The following is a 21717-nucleotide window of genomic DNA, read 5'->3' as shown; positions in this document are numbered from 1 at the left end:
TTCTTTTGGAACACACATTAACAACACACAAATAAATAGTGTAGCCCTATAGTATATTCAACTATTTCAGCAAATAATTTCTCAGACTCAAAGTTTTTTCATTCATGTTGACAAAGCACATTTTGGAGGTTAATGTGATCGTAATGCTTTTTTTTTTGTTGCTGTTCTTGAACTCAACACGTCAAGATCAAACTGCTGTTCCTTTAATCGAAGCTTTGACGATGGCCTTTTTCAAAGCGTTTATTGCATGTGTCCTTTATCAAATGCTGCCATCTAGTGGATATAGTCTTAACCGCAGCAAGTGCAACGTTCAATGAGTCTTCTCGTCAGTCTTTCTATTCAAACATTGAAAGTTGGGGATTTATTATTATTTCTTGGAATAGTATTATTTTTTTTGTAATACATTCCTTCTTCGCGCTTTGCAATATGTCGATTATTTTATCGATTGTCAATCCGCGACAATATAAAGTATACCGGTCGTTTTTAGCTGTACAATGTAAAGCTATTACGTTCGCTGTCGTAGGTCTCGTGTAAGTGGAATACAGGACATGTCTATGTTTGCCGAGGGCACGCGAGAGGCGCGGTTTGGTGTTGAAGGGGGCGTGGCCGCGGAGAGGTCAAAGGTGAACGGAGTCCCGCTATTGTGCTGAGTGGAGTCTGATCGAGCAGCGGCGTCTCATCCCTCTTTCCCCGGATCCTCTTTAAACTCCCTCCCGAACCTTCCCCTTCTTCCCTTGCCACCCTCCCCTCCCCACCCCGGCACGCACACGTCAACGGGCGAACCGGGTAAGAGCTCGCCAAAAACATGCCTTTTGTCGCTCTGTTTCGTTTAGCTTTGCCGGTAAACCGAAGGGCAGCCGCAACTCCCCCGTTATCAGCGCGCGAAGGCCGCGGGATGCGGCTATTTCCTGGAGGAGGCGACGTTTAAGCTAGCGACCGAAAGGAAAATTGCCCAACGGTTGAGTCAGTGTCCTGGCTTGTGCTGTATTGTGCTTCCATGTCGCCGAGTTTGTATGTCAGGCGTTAATGGAGTTGCAGTTTGAAGGCTGTGGTGTCAAACTTGGTCATCTGTTTGCATGACAGCCTATGAAGCCTTTTAGAGTTGGTGTGTGCCCTCAGCTCTGACTGTAAGGTAACATCAAAGTGTTGTAGGCACAATACCAATGTCAGCAAATTTGTATAACGCGCAATCTTATTGCAATTTGCTTCCAGCTATATATTTGAATAATGTGTGGTGCACATATAGCAAATCAATGGGCGCAAATACATGTTTTTGGTGTCAAAATAATGTATTAAATACTTATGTAAATCTATTCATTTGTAGTCGGGACAATATAACTGAGTATTGCCCTCAAATCAGTCCAACTCCAACCCTAACCACTATACAGTGTACATCCACGACTAAACTACTGACTAAACTACTACCACAACTTGGTTCACTATTTCTAAAATATAATGATGTAGGGTTACTGACTAAACCATCCACAAAATCTCGTCTTAAATCTTGTCTTGCGATATGCAAATTGCTTGCGCACAATGGAAATGACGTATAATTTGCAAAGTGCGCGAGATTGGTGAAATGCTTCCAACAAGAGCCTATGAAGTCTTTTAGATTTGGTGTTTGCCCTTAGCTCTGACTGTAAGGTAACATCAAAGTGTTGTAGGCACAATACCAATGTGAGCAAATTTGTATAATGCACAATTTTTTTGCAAATTGCTTCCTGCTATATATTTGAATAATGTGTGGTGCACATTTTGCAAATCAATGGGCGCAAATACATGTTTTTGGTGTCAAAATAATGTATTAAATACTTATGTAAATCTATTCATTTGTAGTCGGGACAATATAACTGAGTATTGCCCTCAAATCAGTCACAATATCTCGTCTTAAATCTTGTCTTGCGATATGCAAATTGCTTGCGCACAATGGAAATGACGTATAATTTGCAAAGTGCGCGAGATTAGTGAAATACTTACAAGAGCCTATGAAGTCTTTTAGAGTTGGTGTTAGCCCTCAGCTCTGACTGTAAGGTAACATCAAAGTGTTGTAGGCTCAATGTGAGCAAATTTGTATAATGCGCAATCTTTTTGCAAATTGCTTCCAGTTATATATTTGAATAATGTGCGGTGCACATTTTGCAAATCAATGGGCGCAAACACATGTTTTCGGTGTAAAAATCATATATTAAATACTTATGTAAAGCTATTCATTTGTAGTCGGGACAATATAACTGACTATTGCCCTCAAATCAGTCCAACCCTAACCCTAACCACTATACAGTGTACATCCACGACTAAACTACTGACTAAACTACTACCACAACTTGGTTTACTATTTATAAAATATAATAATGTAGGGGCTTCACGGTGGCAGAGGGGTTAGTGCGTCTGCCTCACAATACGAAGGTCCTGCAGTCCTGGGTTCAAATCCAGGCTCGGGATCTTTCTGTGTGGAGTTTGCATGTTCTCCCCGTGAATGCGTGGGTTCCCTCCGGGTACTCCGGCTTCCTCCCACTTCCAAAGACATGCACCTGGGGATAGGTTGATTGGCAACACTAAATTGGCCCTAGTGTGTGAATGTGAGTGTGAATGTTGTCTGTCTATCTGTGTTGGCCCTGCGATGAGGTGGCGACTTGTCCAGGGTGTACCCCGCCTTCCGCCCGATTGTAGCTGAGATAGGCGCCAGCGCCCCCCGCGACCCCGAAAGGGAATAAGCGGTAGAAAATGGATGGATGGATGGATAATAATGTAGAGTTACTGACTAAACCATCCACAAAATCTCGTCTTGCGATATGTAAATTGCTTGCGCACAATGGAAATGACGTATAATTTGCAAAGTGCGCGAGATTGGTGAAATGCTTACAACAAGGGCCTTTTAGATTTGGTGTTTGCCCTTAGCTCTCACTGTAAGGTAACATCAAAGTGTTGTAGGCACAATACCAATGTGAGCAAATTTGTATAATGCACAATCGTTTTGCAAATTGCTTCCAGCTATATATTTGAATAATGTGTGGTGCACGTATTGCAAATCAATGGGCGCAAATACATATTTTTGTTGTCAAAATAATGTATTAAATACTTATGTAAATCTATTCATTTGTAGTCGGGACAATATAACTGAGTATTGCCCTCAAATCAGTCCAACCCTAACCACTATACAGTGTACATCCACGACTAAACTACTACCACAACTTGGTTTACTATTTCTAAAATATAATGATGTAGGGTTACTGACTAAACCATCCACAAAATCTCGTCTTAAATCTTGTCTTGCGATATACAAATTGCTTGCGCACAATTGCAAAGTGCGTGAGATTGGTGAAATGCTTACAACAAGGGCCTATGAAGTCTTTTAGAGTTGGTGTTTGCCCTTAGCTCTGACTGTAAGGTAACATCAAAGTGTTGTACGCACAATACAAATGTGAACAATTAGCAAATTTGTATAACGCGCAATCTTTTTGCAAATTGCTTCCAGCTATATATTCGAATAATGTGTGGTGCACCTTTTGCAAATCAATGGGCGCAGATACATGTTTTTGGTGCCAAAATAATGTATTAAATACTTATGTAAATCTATTCATTTGTAGTCGGGACAATATAACTGAGTATTGCCCTCAAATCAGTCCAACCCTAACCCTAACCACTATACAGTGTACATCCACGACTAAACTACTGACTAAACTACTACCACAACTTGGTTTACTATTTATAAAATATAATAATGTAGGGTTACTGACTAAACCATCCACAAAATCTCCTCTTAAACCTAGTCTTGCGATATGCAAATTGCTTGCGCAGAATGGAAATGACGTATAATTTGCAAAGTGCGCAAGATTGGTGAAATGCTTACAACAAGAGCCTATGAAGCCTTTTAGAGTTGGTGTTTGCCCTGAGCTCTGACTGTAAGGTAACATCAAAGTGTTGTAGGCACAATACCAATGTGAGCAAATTTGTATAATGCACAATCGTTTTGCAAATTGCTTCCAGCTATATATTTGAATAATGTGTGGTGCACGTATTGCAAATCAATGGGCGCAAATACATATTTTTGTTGTCAAAATAATGTATTAAATACTTATGTAAATCTATTCATTTGTAGTCGGGACAATATAACTGAGTATTGCCCTCAAATCAGTCCAACCCTAACCACTATACAGTGTACATCCACGACTAAACTACTACCACAACTTGGTTTACTATTTCTAAAATATAATGATGTAGGGTTACTGACTAAACCATCCACAAAATCTCGTCTTAAATCTTGTCTTGCGATATACAAATTGCTTGCGCACAATTGCAAAGTGCGTGAGATTGGTGAAATGCTTACAACAAGGGCCTATGAAGTCTTTTAGAGTTGGTGTTTGCCCTTAGCTCTGACTGTAAGGTAACATCAAAGTGTTGTACGCACAATACAAATGTGAACAATTAGCAAATTTGTATAACGCGCAATCTTTTTGCAAATTGCTTCCAGCTATATATTCGAATAATGTGTGGTGCACCTTTTGCAAATCAATGGGCGCAGATACATGTTTTTGGTGCCAAAATAATGTATTAAATACTTATGTAAATCTATTCATTTGTAGTCGGGACAATATAACTGAGTATTGCCCTCAAATCAGTCCAACCCTAACCCTAACCACTATACAGTGTACATCCACGACTAAACTACTGACTAAACTACTACCACAACTTGGTTTACTATTTATAAAATATAATAATGTAGGGTTACTGACTAAACCATCCACAAAATCTCCTCTTAAACCTAGTCTTGCGATATGCAAATTGCTTGCGCATAATGGAAATGACGTATAATTTGCAAAGTGCGCAAGATTGGTGAAATGCTTCCAACAAGAGCCTATGAAGCCTTTTAGAGTTGGTGTTTGCCCTGAGCTCTGACTGTAAGGTAACATCAAAGTGTTGTAGGCACAATACCAATGTCAGCAAATTTGTATTATGCGCAATCTTTTTGCAATTTGCTTCCAGCTATATATTTGAATAATGTGTGGTGCACATTTTGCAAATCAATGGGCGCAAATACATTTTGTTGTCAAAATAATGTATTAAATACTTATGTAAATCTATTCATTTGTAGTCGGGACAATATAACTGAGTATTGCCCTCAAATCAGTTCCAACCCTAACCACTATACAGTGTACATCCACGACTAAACTACTACCACAACTTGGTTTACTATTTCTAAAATATAATAATGTAAGGTTACTGACTAAACCATCCACAAAATCTCGTCTTAAACCTCGTCTTGCGATATGCAAATTGCTTGCGCACAATGGAAATGACGTATAATTTGCAAAGTGCGCAAGATTGGTGAAATGCTTCCAACAAGAGCCTATGAAGTCTTTTAGAGTTGGTGTTTGCCCTTAGCTCTGACTGTAAGGTAACATCAAAGTGTTGTAGGCACAATACCAATGTGAGCAAATTTGTATAATGCGCAATCTTATTGCAAATTGCTTCCAGCTATATATTTGAATAATGTGTGGTGCACATTTTGCAAATCAATGGGCGCAAATACATATTTTTGTTGTCAAAATAATGTATTAAATACTTATGTAAATCTATTCATTTGTAGTCGGGACAATATAACTGAGTATTGCCCTCAAATCAGTCCAACTCCAACCCTAACCACTATACAGTGTACATCCACAACTAAACCACTGACTAAACTACTACCACAACTTGGTTTACTATTTATAAAATATTATAATGTAGGGTTAATGACTAAACCATCCACAAAATCTCGTCTTAAATCTCGTCTTGCGATATGCAAATTGCCTGCGCACAATGGAAATGACGTATAATTTGCAAAGTGCGCGAGATTGGTGAAATACTTACAACAAGGGCCTATGAAGTCTTTTAGATTTGGTGTTAGCCCTCAGCTCTGACTGTAAGGTAACATCAAAGTGTTGTAGGCACAATACCAATGTGAACAATTTGCAAATTTTTATAATGCGCAATCTTTTTGCAAATTGCTTCCAGCTATATATTTGAATAATGTGTGGTGCACATTTTGCAAATCAATGGGCGCAAATACATGTTTTTGGTGTCAAAATAATGTATTAAATACTTATGTAAATCTATTCATTTGTAGTCGGGACAATATATCAATCAATCAATCAATGTTTATATAGCCCTAATTAACTAGTGTCTCAAATGGCTGCACAAACCACAACACAAACCACTACGACATCCACGGAAGGCACACATACGGTTAAGGAAAACTCACACCCAGTGGGACGTCGGTGACAATGATGACTATGAGAACCTTGGAGAGGACCACATATGCGGGCAACCCCCCCTCTAGGGGTCCGAAAGCAATGGATGTCGAGCGGATCTAACATGATACTGTGAAAGTTCAATCCATAGTGGATCTAACACAGCCGCGAGAGTCCAGTCCAAAGCGTATCCAACACAGCAGCAAGAGTCCCGTCCACAGCGGAGCCAGCAGGAAACCATCCCAAGCGGCGGCGGATCAGCAGCGCAGAGATGTCCCCAGCCGATACACATGCCAGCGGTCCATCCTGGGTCCCGACTCTGGACGAGCCATTACTTCATCCATGGCCATCGGACAGGACCGAGGAGAAAAAGAAAAGAAACGGCAGATCAACTGGTCTAAAAAGGGATTCTATTTAAAGGCTATAGTATACAAATGAGTTTTAAAGTGAGACTTAAATGCTTCTACTGAGGTGGCATCTCGAACTGTTACCGGGAGGGCATTTCAGAGTACTGGAGCCCGAAAGGAAAACGCTCTATAGCCCGGAGACTTTTTCTGGGCTTTGGGAATCACTAATAAGCCAGAGTCCTTTGAACGCAGATTTCTTGCCGGGACATATGGTACAATACAATCGGCAAGATAGGCTGGAGCAAGGCCGTGTAGTATTTTATACGTAAGTAGTAAAACCTTAAAGTCGCATCTTAAGTGCACAGGAAGCCAGTGCAGGTGAGCCAGTACAGGCGTAATGTGATCAAACTTTCTTGTTCTTGTCAAACGTCTAGTAGCCGCATTTTGTACCAACTGTAATCTTTTAATGCTAGACATGGGGAGACCCGAAAATAATAATACTAATAATAATATAACTGAGCATTGCTTTCAAATCAGTCCAACCCCAACCCTACCCCTAACTACCATACAGTGTGCGTCCACGACTAAACTACTACCACAACTTGGTTTACTATTTATAAAATATAATAATGTAGGGTTACTGACTAAACCATCCACAAAATCTTGTCTTAAATCTCGTCTTGCGATATGCAAATTGTTTGCGCACAATGGAAATGACGTATAATTTGAAAAGTGCGCGAGATTGGTGAATTCCTTATAAGTGTTGTAGGCACAATACCAATGTGAGCAATTTGCAAAATGCGCAACCGCATTTTGCAAATTTGTATAACGCGCAATCTTTTTGCAAATTGCTTCCAGCTATATATTTGAATAATGTGTGGTGCACATTTGGCAAATCAATGGGCGCAAATACATGCTTTTGGTGTCCAAATAATTTATTAAATACTAATGTAAATCTATTCATTTGTAGTCGGGACAATATAACTGAGTATTGCCCTCAAATCAGTCCAACCCCAACCCTAACCCTAACCACTATGCCAGTGGTTCTTAACCTCGTTGGAGGTCCCGAACCCCGCCAGTTTCATATGCAAATTCACCGAACCCTTATTTTGTGAATTCTTTTAAATAAATTTTCAAATACAAGACAAAGTTATACATTTTTTGGACTGGTGCACAAAATGATCCATGCATCAACATCACCTTGTTCAAGGAACAAAACCAACACAGTGCATGGACTCACAACACATTACACACCTGAAAATCAGTTAAAGTTAAAGTACCAATGATTGTCACACACACACACTAGATGTGGCGAAATTATTCTCTGCATTTGACCCGTCACCCTTGATCACCCCCTGGGAGGTGAGGGGAGCAGTGGGCAGCAGCGGTGCCGCGCCCGGGAGTCATTTTTGGTGATTTAACCCCCAATTCCAACCCTTGATGCTGAGTGGCAAGCAGGGAGGTAATGGGTCCCATTTTTATAGTCTTTGGTATGACTCGGACGGGATTTGCAATTGTGACTTCTGCTGTTTCCATATCCATAATAAGCAGATAGGGAGAAGTTTTTATTTACACGATGAGTCAGGTGCATCTTGACCTCCACCGAACCCCTGAGGCCGACTCACCAAACCCCTAGGGTTCGATCGAACCCAGGTTAAGAACCACTGCACTATACAGTGTACATCCACAACTAAACTACTGACTAAACTACTACCACAACTTGGTTTACTATTTACAAAATATAATAATGTAGGGTTACTGACTAAACCATCCACAAAATCTCATCTTAAATCTCGTCTTGCGATATGCAAATTGCTTGCGCAGAATGGAAATGACGTATAATTTGCAAATTGCGCGGGATTGGTGAAATGCTTACAACAAAAGCACCACAACCTTAAAATGTTTGTGTGCATATTGTCTCCAAAACCCTGAATATGTAGCCTCTGCTGTTCGGTGCCATGAAATAGTCGGTGTCGTAGGGGCACAGTGGGTCATTGTACTGCTGTGAATAAGTGGAGCCTCGCCAATGTAATGTGAATTACAGCAGTTAAATGTCTCTTTTCTTTGGCTCTTTCATGCTGATGGTGGAGCGCCTCATCGCAACACAGGCTTCTAAACAAGATGGTAGTCAGCAGCTGACTGCAGCTTCTTGAAGAAACCATTGACTCCTTAGCTTCTTCTAGTTCTAATAATAATAATAATAATAATAATAATAATGGATTAGATTTATATCGCGCTTTTCTATTACTAGATACTCAAAGCGCTCACAAACCCATCATTCATTCACACCTGGTGGTGGTAAGCTACATCCATACTTGCCAACCTTGAGACCTCCGATTTCGGTAGGTGGGGGGTGTTCGGGGGTGGGGAGGAGGCGTGGTTTGGGCAGGCGCGTGGTTAAGAGGGACGAGTATAATTAACCAACTTGAGTATTTCATATATATTTCATATATATATATATATATATATATATATATGTATATATATATATATATATATATATATATATATATATATATATATATATATATATATATATATATACATACAGTGGGGCAAAAAAGTATTTAGTCAGTCACCGATTATGCAAGTTCTCCTACTTAAAATGATGACAGAGGTCTGTAATTTTCATCATAGGTACACTTCAACTGTGAGAGACAGAATGTGGAAAAAAATCCAAGAATTCACATTGTAGGAATTTTAAAGAAATTATTAAATTATGGTGGAAAATAAGTATTTGTTCAAGAACTGAAAGCTCTCACTGATGGAAGGAGGTTTTTGCTCAAAATCTCACGATACATGGCCCCATTCATTCTTTCCTTAACATGGATCAATCGTCCTGTCCCCTTAGCAAAAAAACAGCCCCAAAGCATGATGTTTCCACCTCCATGCTTCACAGTAGGTGTGGTGTTCTTGGGATGCAATTCAGTATTCTTCTTCCTCCAAACACGACGAGTTGAGTTTAAACCAAAATGGATACATGGATGATACAGCAGAGGATTGGGAGAATGTCATGTGGTCAGATGAAACCAAAATAGAACTTTTTGGTATAAACTCAACTCGTCGTGTTTGGAGGAAGAAGAATACTGAGTTGCATCCCAAGAACACCACACCTACTGTGAAGCATGGGGGTGGAAACATCATGCTTTGGGGCTGTTTTTCTGTTAAGGGGACAGGAAGATTGATCCCTGTTAAGGAAAGAATGAATGGGGCCATGTATCGTGAGATTTTGAGCCAAAACCTCCTTCCATCAGTGAGAGCTTTAAATGGTTTACCTAATAACTATTTTCCACAATCATTTACAAAGAAATTATTTAAAATTCCTACAATGTGAATTCCTGGATTTTTTTTTCACATTCTGTCTCTCACAGTTGAAGTGTACCTATGATGAAAATTACGAACCTCTGTCATCATTTTAAGTGGGAGAACTTGCACAATCGCTGGCTGACTAATTACTGTATATGTATATGTATATATATATATATATGTGTGTGTGTGTGTGTGTGTGTGTATATATATATATATATATATATATATAAATACTTGACTTTCAATGAATTCTAGCTATATATATTTTAATTTTTATTATGTATATAAATAAAAGAAATATTTGAGTTTCAGACGGCACCTATCAAATACACAGTAATAAAAACAGTTGTTCTACTAACTGTACTGTGCTTGCTGGTTATAAAAAACAACAACACTTACCTTTCACTATTTAAGTAACCTGTGTTCTGCCATTTGCGTGCCGCACTGGCCAGAGTCTCTTGCTGTCAGGTGCACAACACCACATAAATCGTTGGCCAATAAAAAAGCAACCCGATAACGCTATAGACAACATTCACCAGGAGATGGCAACAGACAACATGGAATCACTCTATTACAGAAGGCGTCGCCATGGCTGTTACTTCCTCGTTTTTCTGTTTCGTCTCCTTGTGTGTGCAGTTTTTTATTGAAAATCCGTAGATGTTATAACGTGATTGGGCAGACAAGCTGTTTATATAACAAGAAAGCGGACGTGAAAACAGGCTGTCCCCAATCATGTCTGCATGGAGCTGGAAGGGGTGTGAATTTCGGGAGATTTCCAGGGGAAAATTTTTTCCAGGAGGTTTTCGGGAGAGGCGCTGAATTTCGGGAGTCTCCCGGAAATTCCGGGAGAGTTGGCAAGTATGGCTACATCTGTAACCACAGCTGCCCTGGGGTAGACTGACGGAAGCTTGGCTGCCAGTTTGCGCCTACGGCCCCTCCGACCACCACATATCACTCATTCATCATTAATTCACCAGTGTGAGCGGCACTGGGGGCAAGGGTGAAGTGTCCTGCCCAAGGACACAACAGCAGCGATTTGGATGTCAATAGGTGGGGAGCGAACCTGCAACCCTCAGGTTTCTGGCACGGCCGCTCTACCCACTACGCCATGCCGCCCCCTTATCTTGCTGATAAGCTTTGTTTTTAATGCTTTTGCAGACATTCAACCAGTGACCAAAGAATTACTCCTGTCTGTCACACCCAGCAGCAGCAGCAGCAGCGATGGACCCGAGTATGGTTGAAGGAGGACTTAATGTCACATTAACCATCAGGTTACTCATGCATGGAAAGGTGAGTGTGGCTGTGTGCCATGCTTCTTAAAAAAATGGTTTAAAGGCCTACTGAAACCCACTACTACCGACCACACAGTCTTGATAGTTTATATATCAATGATGAAATCTTAACATTACAACACATGCCAATACGGCCGGTTTAGTTTACTAAATTGCAATTTTAAATTTCCCGCGAAGTATCCTGTTGAAAAGGTCGCGGCATGATGACGCGTATGATGACGCGTGCGTGTGACGTCACCAGTGGTAGCGGATATGTTCTGCTAGCACCGATCACGGCTAAAAGTAGTCTGTTTTTATGGCATAATTACACAGTATTCTGGACATCTGTGTTGCTGAATCTTTTGCAATTTGTTCAATTAATAATGGAGACGTCAAAAAACAAAGATGTTGGTGGAAAATAGCAGCACAAACACAGCCGGTGTTTCTTTTGTTTGTTATGAAGCTTTAATATGGAACAGAGCATTCATGCGAACAAGGTTCTCTACCACATGTCAACCGGCAGGTTTCGGTGAGAAAATTGTGGTAATAAGTCGGCTCTTACCGTAAACATGAGCGGAGCTTGTGTCGTTCCTCCTGCAGCTGTCATAGAGGCAGCTGCGACTTTTTTGGGTCCTCCGTGGCTTCCCTCAGAGACACTGGCGGTCACCACACCCCTCCGACTTTCAGGTATGACTTTATAATCTCACTAAAACACTAGTAACACAATAAGCAGATAAGGGATTTTCCAGAATTATCCTTGTAAATGTGTCAAACATCTGAATCGCTCCCACTGCCCCTTGTCTTTTTTTTTTTTCTTCTAGTCCTTCACTCTCACTATACTCATCCACAAATCTTTCATCCTCGCTCAAATTAATGGGGAAATTGTCGCTTTCTCGGTCCGAGTCGCTCGAGCTGCTGGTGGCTATGATTGTAAACAATGTGAGGATGTGAGCAGCTCTACAACCAGTGATGTCACGCGCACGTCGTCTGCTACTTCCGGTACAGGCAAGGCTTTTTTATTATTGACCAAAAGTTGCAAACTTTATCGTTGATGTTCTCTGCTAAATCCTTTCAGCAAAAATATGGCAATATCGCAAAATGATCAAGTATGACACAAAGAGTGGACCTGCTATTCCCGTTTAAATAAGAAAATCTAATTTCAGTAGGCCTTTAATGGACTCTTCTTCCCGTTTTGGTGGAGAGTTACTTTCAATTGATCACACTGTCTTGTCGTCTTTAGGAGGTTGGAAGCATAATTGGCAAGGTGTGTTGTTTTTATTATTGATTGGATGTAGGGCTGGGCGATATATCGATATAAACGATAAATTGCGGGTTTGCTTCTGTGCGATATAGAAAATTACTATATCGTAATTTCGAGTATATGTTCTCACACAGTTGCTTTTAGCTGCGGGCATTACACTACAGGCGTTTCTCACACCTTCTCGTCTCTCCTTCCCACAGAGAGGTAAAAAAAAAGCGCACCTTCTTACATACGTCACATACTGTCGCGCGTGTAGCGCCATACGCCCTCGCTGAGCAGAGAGGTAGCAGCATGGCTAACATTAGCTGAGGCAGGTGGTGTAAGCGGAGCGGTACGAGTGACAATACAAGAGAGAGAATGTGCGAAACTGATCACAAATGGAGGAAGAACAATTAATGGCCAAAAAAACCAGCAGTGGTCCATCTGGTGGTGGTTTGGCTTCAAGTGGGAAGATATTCAGCAGACAACAGCAATATGCAAAGTAAAAAGGTAACAGCACTACTAATTTGTTCTTTCATTTAAAAAGTCACCCGCGAGAGAATGAGGAGTATTTAATAAATACAGTTTTGGTCAATTGACTTAGTTGTGATTTCCCTCTCTGCATGAAAGTTTAAAAGTAGCATATATTAATGCAGTATGAAGAAGAATGTTTTAATGTAGACACATAGAATCATCATCCTGCTGTGATTGTATGCATCAGGTGTTCATTCAAGGCCCAGGCAAAATACAGAAATATATACATCATATATCGCGATATGGCATAAAGATATCGAGATATTAATAAAAGCTAATATCGCCCAGCCCTAATTGGAAGCTAGCTGTGTTTTGTCCTCTGTTGTGCCAATTCTGTTTTGTTTATTATCTACACTACAGAAAGGAGAATCTGTTAAGAAAATGAGAGAGGAGGTGAGATGTAAAATTTAAAGACACAAGGAAACTGACTATTTGCGTGGTTCTGACTCATGCATCTTATGATTCTGCTGCATTAGTTTCCATTTTTCTTGTTTGTGCGCAGAGTGGTGCTCGCATCAACATCTCAGAGGGGAACTGTCCAGAGAGGATTATAACCCTGGCAGGACCCACCACCTCTATTTTCAAGGCTTTCTCTATGATCATCGAGAAATTGGAAGAGGTTGACTTTGCACTCTACACAGATAAATGAGGCGTGATAAATGGCAATTTTAAAATAAACAATTGCCTGTAATTTCTCTCTTTATCGCTCTTTTCAGGACATCAGTACATCAATGACTAACAGTACAGCCACCAGCAAACCGCCTGTCACCATGCGCCTCGTCGTGCCTGCCAGCCAGTGTGGCTCGCTCATCGGCAAAGGGGGATGCAAAATCAAGGAAATTAGAGAGGTGCGTCTTCATAGCCAGTCTCTTGGGAGGAACCATCTTCTGCCAATCACAGTGCTGCCTCCAAATGCTTTGCATATGATGCAGATGAACCCTGGGAGTTTTTAAATTGCTTTTCAAGTGATGCTGATGAGGGATGACACATTCTGTATTTATGTCCCTTTTCCACTCACCTGATGGTACAAAGTCACCTGTGGACGCTTTTCCGTCTGCCCAACCAGATCATATGTCTAGAGCAGGGGTCACCAACCTTTTTGAAACCAAGAGCTACTTCTTGGGTACTGATTAATGCGAAGGGCTACCAGTTTGATACAGACTTAAATAAATTGCCAGAAATAGCCAATTTGCTCAATTTACTTTTAACTCTGTTATTAATAATTACTGATATTTATCCTTGTGGAAACACTGATCATCCTAATGATTTCTCAAAATAAATATATATTTTTGATGACATGTTTTAATTAAATTCCAATCTGTACTTTGTTAGAATATATAACAAATTGGACCAAGCTATAATTTCTAACAAAGAAAAATCATTATTTCTTCTGGATTTTCCAGAACAAATTTTTTTTAAAGAAATTCAAAAGACTTTGAAATAAGATTTGAATTTGATTCTACAGATTTTCTAGATTTGCCAGAATATTGTTTTTGAATTTTAATTATAACAAGTTTGAAGAAATATTTCACAAATATTCTTCATCGAAAAAACAGAAGCTAAAATGAATTAAATTAAAATGTATTTATTATTTTTTACAATAAAAAAAAATGTTTTACTTGTAAATTGATTTAAATTGTCAAGAAAGAAGAGGGAGGAATTTAAAACGTAAAAAGGTATGTGTTAAAAAATCCTAAAATCATCTTTAAGGTATTTTTTCTCTAAAATTGTCTTTCTGAAAGTTATAAGAAGCAAAGTGAAAAAAAGAAAAAAAAAATGTATTCAAACAAATGAAGACCAAGTCTTTAAAATATTTTCTTGGATTTTCAAATTCTATTTGAGTTTTGTCTCTCTTAGAATTAAAAATGTCGAGTAAAGCGAGACCAGCTTGCTAGTAAATAAAGAACATTTAAAAAATAGAGGCAGCTCACTGGTAAGTGCTGCTATTTGAGCTATTTTTAGAACAGGCCAGCGGGCTACTCATCTGGTCCTTACGGGCTACCTGGTGCCCGCGGGCACCGCGTTGGTGACCCCTGGTTTAGAGTGTTGAGTCGATTTAATTTACCACCGCTGGTGATTGATTGGTCGAGCTGATTTCTTTTTCGCTGCATTATTTGAAAAAATACAGTTGTACAACATATGTCGGCGAGCAGCTAGCTAATGGCAGATTTTGGGATTCGATTTGCTGCGGTGACGACTCAGCTTCCAGTGGAGGAGCACGCGAATGGTTTTAGTCTTGTCGGGAGAGCCACCTGTGTAACATTGGGGCTAGCCCTGCCATTCAGTGAGCTTTTTTGTTTGTTCATTTCTGCTCAGTGTTTGTTCAGGCTCAGCGTTGGATGCAGTTTCTTTGTGTTTTCCCGCACGACGGTGTGGGCACATTAACACGTGAAAAAAAACCTTACATTGGCTAACATCCAAGTAAAGTAGATTACAAGAAATACATATCTCATTACAAGAAATACATATCTCGTTCCAGCTAATGTGTTCAATGCAGCATGATTTGCAGTTTGCTGTGGTGCCATTTTGACTACTTCAAACCAAGACAAGTATAGCTGGGCTCGGGTCAGTACTGTGCTGTAGAAAAGCAACATTTTCAGCTATGTCCAGCAGAGCTATTCAACTACTTGTCTTGTGGGCCACACTTTTTGAAAACTATGGACCGGGGGCCCGACTTTTTCCTTCATTCTTCTTAATTTTTTTATATCCCTGAGAGCCAGCGTTCTCTGTCGTGAACATTTGTTTTTGGTCTATTTCTCTCAGTTCTTACAGATTTTGGGAAAGAAATAACTCTGTTCGACAAAACACAAGTGGTCAGAAGGTTGCAGAGGACAATAGGTTTACTTACACTGGTCAAGGATCGCCCTGCGATGAGGTGGAGACTTGTCCAGGGTGTACCCTGCCTTCCGCTCGATTGTAGCTGAGATAGGCGCCAGCGCCCCCCGCGACCCCAAAAGGAAATAAGCGGTAGAAAATGGATGGATGGTCAATGATCTACTACACAAAATCTAGTCAAAAATCATCTATAACAGTGGTCCCCGATTGGTACCGGGCCGCAGAAGAATTTTTTATTCATTTTTATTTAAAAAAAAATATATATATTTTTTGTTAAATTAAATCAACATAAAAAACACAATATGCACTTACAATTAGTACACTAACCACAAAAACGTCCCTTTTTCATGACAAAAACGTCCCTTTTTCATGACAAAGAAAGAAAAAAAAAGACAACCCCCCCACCGGGCCGCGGGACAAATTATTAAGCGTTGACCAGTCCGCGGATACAAAAAGGTTGGGGACCACTGATCTATAAGACAAAGCTCTGGTGTTTTTAGGACTCTGCAAAAAAAAAAAAGTTTCTCCCAACTTTTGAACTGAACTCAATCTGATGTTATTTTCGTGCTGGAGTTGGCTTCCATTTTGTAAATCTTAATAAACTCTGCTTTGTGTTGGTTTGTTTTTTGATATGTTTCTCTGTGTGTCAACAGTCAGCAGGGGCTCAGGTACAAGTAGCAGGGGACATGTTGCCCAACTCAACAGAGCGTGCTATCACTGTTGCAGGCACCCCACAGTCCATCATCGAGTGTGTCAAGCAGATCTGTGTCGTCATGCTTGAGGTAAAGTCAAAGTACCTTTCTTAACAGCGGTAGTTTAGTATTTGACATTATTTGTTTTTCTTCAGTCTCCTCCAAAGGGAGTGACCATCCCATACCGGCCCAAACCCTCAGGCTCTCCTGTAATTTTTGCAGGTGGACAGGTAAGCATGAAAGTGGGTTTGGTTGGTCCTCTGCAGTTACACAAAGTCACTCTGTTTGTAGTTCTGGCAACCAGGCTCAACTACTGTATCTGCCATTTTGTAGCATGCCTGACTTTGTTCTGTGGGCACCCCAAGGGCGGAGGACTGATGGACAGGATGATTGAAGTACACTGTGGGGGACACTGACACAACCTCTTAAGTGCTATTCTCTCCCTGCAGGCATACGCTGTCCAAGGGCAGCACGCCATCCCTCAGCCTGATGTAAGTGAAGGGCCCTCTGTAAGTGATCTAATATATTTGCAAGTCCGACCCGGGATGCCATGCCACACCACCTGCTTCATCATACTTTCCAGTCACTTCTGTCTCACATGCACACCCATCTATTTCACAAACTGCGTCAACATTACAGACCAAATATCCATTTCATACCTTTTTCCTCATTGACACTTCGCTGTAAGGACAATGTTTGCCTTTTATAAAGGCTCTGGCATTGTTCTCACTTGTGATTTGTATTTGTTTGCTGTGTGTCCTTCCCCCCCTGTTGTCTCCACAGCTCACCAAACTTCACCAGCTGGCCATGCAGCAGAGCCCCTTCCCTATTGCACACAGCAACCAGGGCTTCCAGGGTACATGGGCTTCCTACAAAAGGCGGTCACTGATTTGTATTGACATTAATCATTCTGATGTTTTTTTTTTTTTTTAATTCCTGCAGCTGGGATGGACGCAGCGGCACAAACTGGCTCTCTTGAGCTCACCATTTCAAACGAAGTAAGCCCGGCGTTTTTAACATATTTTTTAGAAGGTGTCGTTCCGTTCTCACCTTTTTTGTGTTCTTTCAGCTCATCGGTTGCATCATTGGCCGTCAGGGTGCAAAGATCAACGAGATCCGCCAGATGTCAGGTGCCCAGATTAAGATTGCGAATCCTGTGGAGGGTTCTACTGACAGACAGGTCACCATCACTGGTTCCCATGCTAGCATCAACCTTGCGGAGTACCTTATCAATGCTCGGTAAGTTTTTCAAACAATGTCAAGATGCCCAGCCTAGTTGGGTCTTTGGTACTTCTCCAAATAGACAAATACTTTTAGAGTTTAGCAGTACAGCGATGGCGGCCATTGTAAGGAAACTAACATTTGGCTACACAAAACCATATCTTCCTTTAGTGCAATTGCAGTTTTAGTAGCATTTCTCCAACTCCACAAACACTATTCATTTTAGCACAGCCCCCATACTGAAACAATTGCAAAGATTGATATTTGCACCTGGCTCGCTGACAACAAGCTATCCATACACTTAGGTAAAACGGAATCCATCCTATTTGGGTCCCATATCAAACTTAAGAAGGTCAGTGACTTCACTATAAAAGTGGGTGACCACCAGGAATGATGAGATCACCTACCTAGGTTCCATTCTAGAGGCTAATCTTTCCTGTGATAAAATGGCAACCAAGGTGATCAAAAAGGTCAACCAAAGAACGAGATTCCTCTACAGAATCTCCTCTCTGGTCAACAAAAGCACCTTGAGGATTCTAGCGGGAACTCTCATTCAACCCTTCTTCGATTAAGCTTGCACCCCAGCACCTCCAAAACCCTCAAATCTAGACTCCAAACATCCCAGAATAAGCTAATCCGGTTACTTTTAGACCTCCACCCCAGATCACACCTCAATCCAACCCACTTCTCCAAAGTGGGCTGGCTCAGGGTGGAGGACAGAGTAAAACAACTTGCACTGAGCCTAGTCTATAAAATCCGCTACACCTCCTTGATACCGAACTACATGTCAAATTACTTCCTTAACGTAAATGACCGCCATAACCACAACACCAGGGGGAGCTCCACAAACCACGTTAAACCCAGATTCTGATCTAACAAAGGTCTTAACTCATTCTCTTTCTATGCCACATCAATGTGGAATGCACTCCCAACAGGTATAAAAGTAAGTGCATCTCTATATTCCTTCAAAACCGCTCTAAAACAACACCTCCAGGAAACTTCAACACTTTACTAATACCCTCCTCCATTCACATCCCATCTCCCCGGATTATAAACAACTCAAATGTACTTCTAATGTATATACTTGTTCTTATGCTATCTGAACTCACTATGTTCTCTGCTGGCTGTACGTATCCTACTAAATAAGACCTACACTGTTTCAATGTCCACATTTCTCTGTTGATGCAATTGTTGATGACTGAAGTTCTGATATCAACCAAAGATCCTCATCCCACCCCCCGGATTGTAAATAATGTAAATAATTCAATGTACATACTATGATGATTAACTTGTGTGATGACTGTATTATGTTGATAGTATATATTTGTACCATGAATTGATTAACGTGGACCCCGATTTAAACAAGTTGAAAAACTTATTCGGGTGTTACCATTTAATGTTCAATTGTACGGAATATGTACTGTACTGTGCAATCTACTAATAAAAGTATCATTCAATCAATCAATTGTTTTGTATGCTGTGCTCAGGCTCTCTTCTGAAACCACTGGACTTGCAGCCAACTGACATGAAGAATCTTCATCAGCATCTAATGGCGCCCTTCCCCCAACTTTTTACCAAGAGGTCCCTTATTGAACTTCATGCTAAAATATTTTAATCTCACCTTTCCTCTGCTTTGGGTTCTACGCCTCGGTAGTAACCACAGCTTCATCATGATAATGGTATCTTATTTATTTATTGAGTTTAAAATTCCCGTTACAGATGGTTTTTAAAGACTTCTTTTTTTTCTTCTGCTGTATATCTGTTTGATCTTCTTGATAAGTGCAAAACATGTTTTAGAAAAATCTGAAAAGGCATAAATGTTTTTCTTATGTCAGATTTTTCTTAGAAAATGTAAAAATGAAGAAAAAACTTAACTCAAAATTATAGAGGGACTGTTCCCTTCCTTTTTTAAATATCTATTTATTTTTTATTTAAGACACAGCTCCTTGTAAGAAGAGAATCTAGTGCTTATATTTGGAGCTGTGCTTCCTGAGCGATGCATTGTGGATTTGACGGGTTTTAAATGGGTATAAATGGCCTAAGTTGAAGTTGAATGCAGAAAAAAGTTCTACGCCACACTGCAATTTTTTCATCGTATGAATTTGAACTACATTTTATCAGAGGTAATTTTATCAGAGTAATTGTGTCATTCCTGTTTTTCCATCAGTTGTAATTTTTGATCAGAAGTCTTGACTATTGTTTTGTATTGCATTCTGATGTGGGCGGGTGCGTCGCCTTGCCAGGTGTGGGTCTGAATAAGAGGAAAATATTTTCTTTTCACTGAAATTACAAAAGACCATAGTAATAAGGATTATAACATTGAAATGTTGTTTTTAAATAGAGACTATTTTTTTTAATTGCTGGGTTGGGGGAACACTGCAAGGCTACAAAAGACATATTGGTCTTTTAAAGTATATTATGCTGAGATATTAATTATGATACACTAGAATGACAAGATTTCTAGAATTACTACTAGTTTTCTGCAATCCTTTTTTGCCTGGGACAGATTTAATTTTGTATTTTTTGCCGGAAGAAGAAACTCACTTTTTGTGCACGTTTTTAAACTATACAAGATTTGGGTGCATTTAAATTGTTTAAAGACATAAAAATAAAATTGTGAAAGGCCTAAACACACCTTTTTGTTTTCCTTGTTATTCTTAAAGCAGTTGCTATCTTTCAAGCTCATTTCATTTGAGATCATAATTCTGGTCACTTTATTCTCCAATTTAAACAAAGAACACACTTTTTTAAGCAATACATTATTTATTGTAGCTCATAATTTTCTTTTGATATATTTACTATGTTACAGCTACAATGTGCAATGTTGTATAAAAACAAAACATTTCTATTCAAAGGATACTTAACCTTTCAACTAGTAACTACAAAGAAGTGCTCTACATTTTGGACCAGGCTACTCCTGCAGAAATCTTAAAGGGTCAAGGGGGAAGGTTGGAGGATTTTATGAAGGTGAACAACATACTTGGTGAGTCCTTTTTAAGTTTGTTACAAAAGCACATTCACATTTATTAGCACCTGCACCAGTGTTGCTGCTGAGAGTTGTCCTGGTTCAGTGCAGTGCATGTTAGGAGCTTGCTGTTGTGAGTGCAGGCACTACTTTACACTCACCAAGGACAACACTTTAAGGATTTTGTACTTAACGATGACAAAGGTCTCCATTGCATCACAAATCCTCATGACCCAAGTAAAAATCTCAAGCAGGTGTCAGTCAGCAGGAGGAATGTTTTTAAAAACTGAGAAACCCAAATTACATACTATGACTTATCTTTGTGAAATTAACACCTCCCTCCCCCCTTTTTAAGTGCTCACAATTATTAAATAACTGAATAAATATTTTAGGATTAAAAAAAGTATAAACTTTCACAAAATATAAAACAGACACATTCACATCTTAAATTTAAAAACATATAATCATGCATTTGTTCACAGGGCTGCATACCATTTATTCTTATCTTACAAATAAAATATTATATTTCTCATGTGGTATGGTCATGGTTATTTACATTATTATTTATTAGTATATGTGAATGCTCCCAGAGTAATGGCTAGTGTGATTAGAGGATTAGGTGTCGTGGCTAAGGATATCTTTGCACCTATATTTTGCCTACAAACAGTACCGAATGCAAAATGACATTTTTCTGATTATTTCACAAGCTGTTAAAGAAAAAGGAAATGACTCTGATTGTGACAATGTCACTTGATTGGAGTAATGGTCACCACTGCACTTGGGAGCCTTCATAACTTGGGCTGAGAAGTGTTGTACTGCAGGTGTGATCCCTCGTGACATGCTGCACTGGCGACTGATGCCCTGATGTCATGGTGGCTAGAGGTATTTGTATCAGTTGATTATGGAGGTCCTGTGTGAGGCGGATGTGGTGACCCCTGATAAGCTTGAAGGGGCGGTACACACGCGTCGGCGCTTGGCGGTCGGCTTGACTCTCCACTGCCCGGCTGGTCTAGCTCAGCGCTGTCACAGTCCGAATCATCACACAGGACACGACCCTGTGGAGAGACGAGAAG

At 40.0% G+C, this 21717-nt stretch overlaps 2 protein-coding genes across 7 annotated transcripts in view; one reads left to right on the top strand and one right to left on the bottom strand.

Annotated features, from left to right (window-relative positions):
* The first annotated feature begins 613 nt into the window (after positions 1-613).
* pcbp2 (poly(rC) binding protein 2) lies at positions 614-20313 on the top strand. 4 transcript variants are annotated; one of them, XM_061904608.1, is made up of 13 exons: positions 614-786; positions 11097-11176; positions 12398-12421; positions 13292-13324; positions 13434-13550; positions 13648-13779; positions 16420-16548; positions 16614-16688; positions 16908-16967; positions 17242-17314; positions 17401-17456; positions 17528-17697; positions 19167-20313. In XM_061904608.1, the coding sequence occupies exons 2-13, from the start codon at positions 11108-11110 to the stop codon at positions 19201-19203; spliced, it is 975 nt and encodes a 324-aa protein (XP_061760592.1). In that variant the 5' UTR covers positions 614-786; positions 11097-11107; the 3' UTR covers positions 19204-20313. The 4 variants fall into 4 exon arrangements, with proteins under 4 accessions (XP_061760592.1, XP_061760591.1, XP_061760589.1 ...); XM_061904607.1 differs by having other exon boundaries at positions 11094-11176; XM_061904605.1 differs by having other exon boundaries at positions 615-786; positions 11045-11176.
* Positions 19262-21717, bottom strand: part of map3k12 (mitogen-activated protein kinase kinase kinase 12) — a 41581-nt gene continuing 39125 nt past the window's right edge. For all 3 annotated transcript variants that reach the window (XM_061904602.1, XM_061904604.1, XM_061904603.1), the window contains exon 14: positions 19262-21699. In XM_061904602.1, the coding sequence (XP_061760586.1) occupies positions 21544-21699 (156 nt within the window). In that variant the 3' untranslated portion in view covers positions 19262-21543. The remainder of the gene's footprint in view (positions 21700-21717) is intronic.

The sequence above is a fragment of the Nerophis ophidion genome, linkage group LG06 (genome assembly GCF_033978795.1).
Source record: "Nerophis ophidion isolate RoL-2023_Sa linkage group LG06, RoL_Noph_v1.0, whole genome shotgun sequence".
Classification (NCBI taxonomy): Eukaryota; Metazoa; Chordata; class Actinopteri; order Syngnathiformes; family Syngnathidae; genus Nerophis; species Nerophis ophidion.
Note: the sequence above shows the minus strand (reverse complement) of the source record. Positions and strands in the feature narration are given on the sequence as shown.

Excerpts from the sequence above, each read along its gene's own strand:
- pcbp2 (XM_061904608.1), top strand. The coding sequence starts at position 11,108 with ATGGACCCGAGTATGGTTGAAGGAGGACTTAATGTCACATTAACCATC. Across the intron at positions 13,325-13,433 it reads TTAAGAAAATGAGAGAGGAG|AGTGGTGCTCGCATCAACAT; the intron begins GTGAGATGTAAA and ends GTTTGTGCGCAG. Across the intron at positions 16,968-17,241 it reads ATGTAAGTGAAGGGCCCTCT|CTCACCAAACTTCACCAGCT; the intron begins GTAAGTGATCTA and ends TTGTCTCCACAG.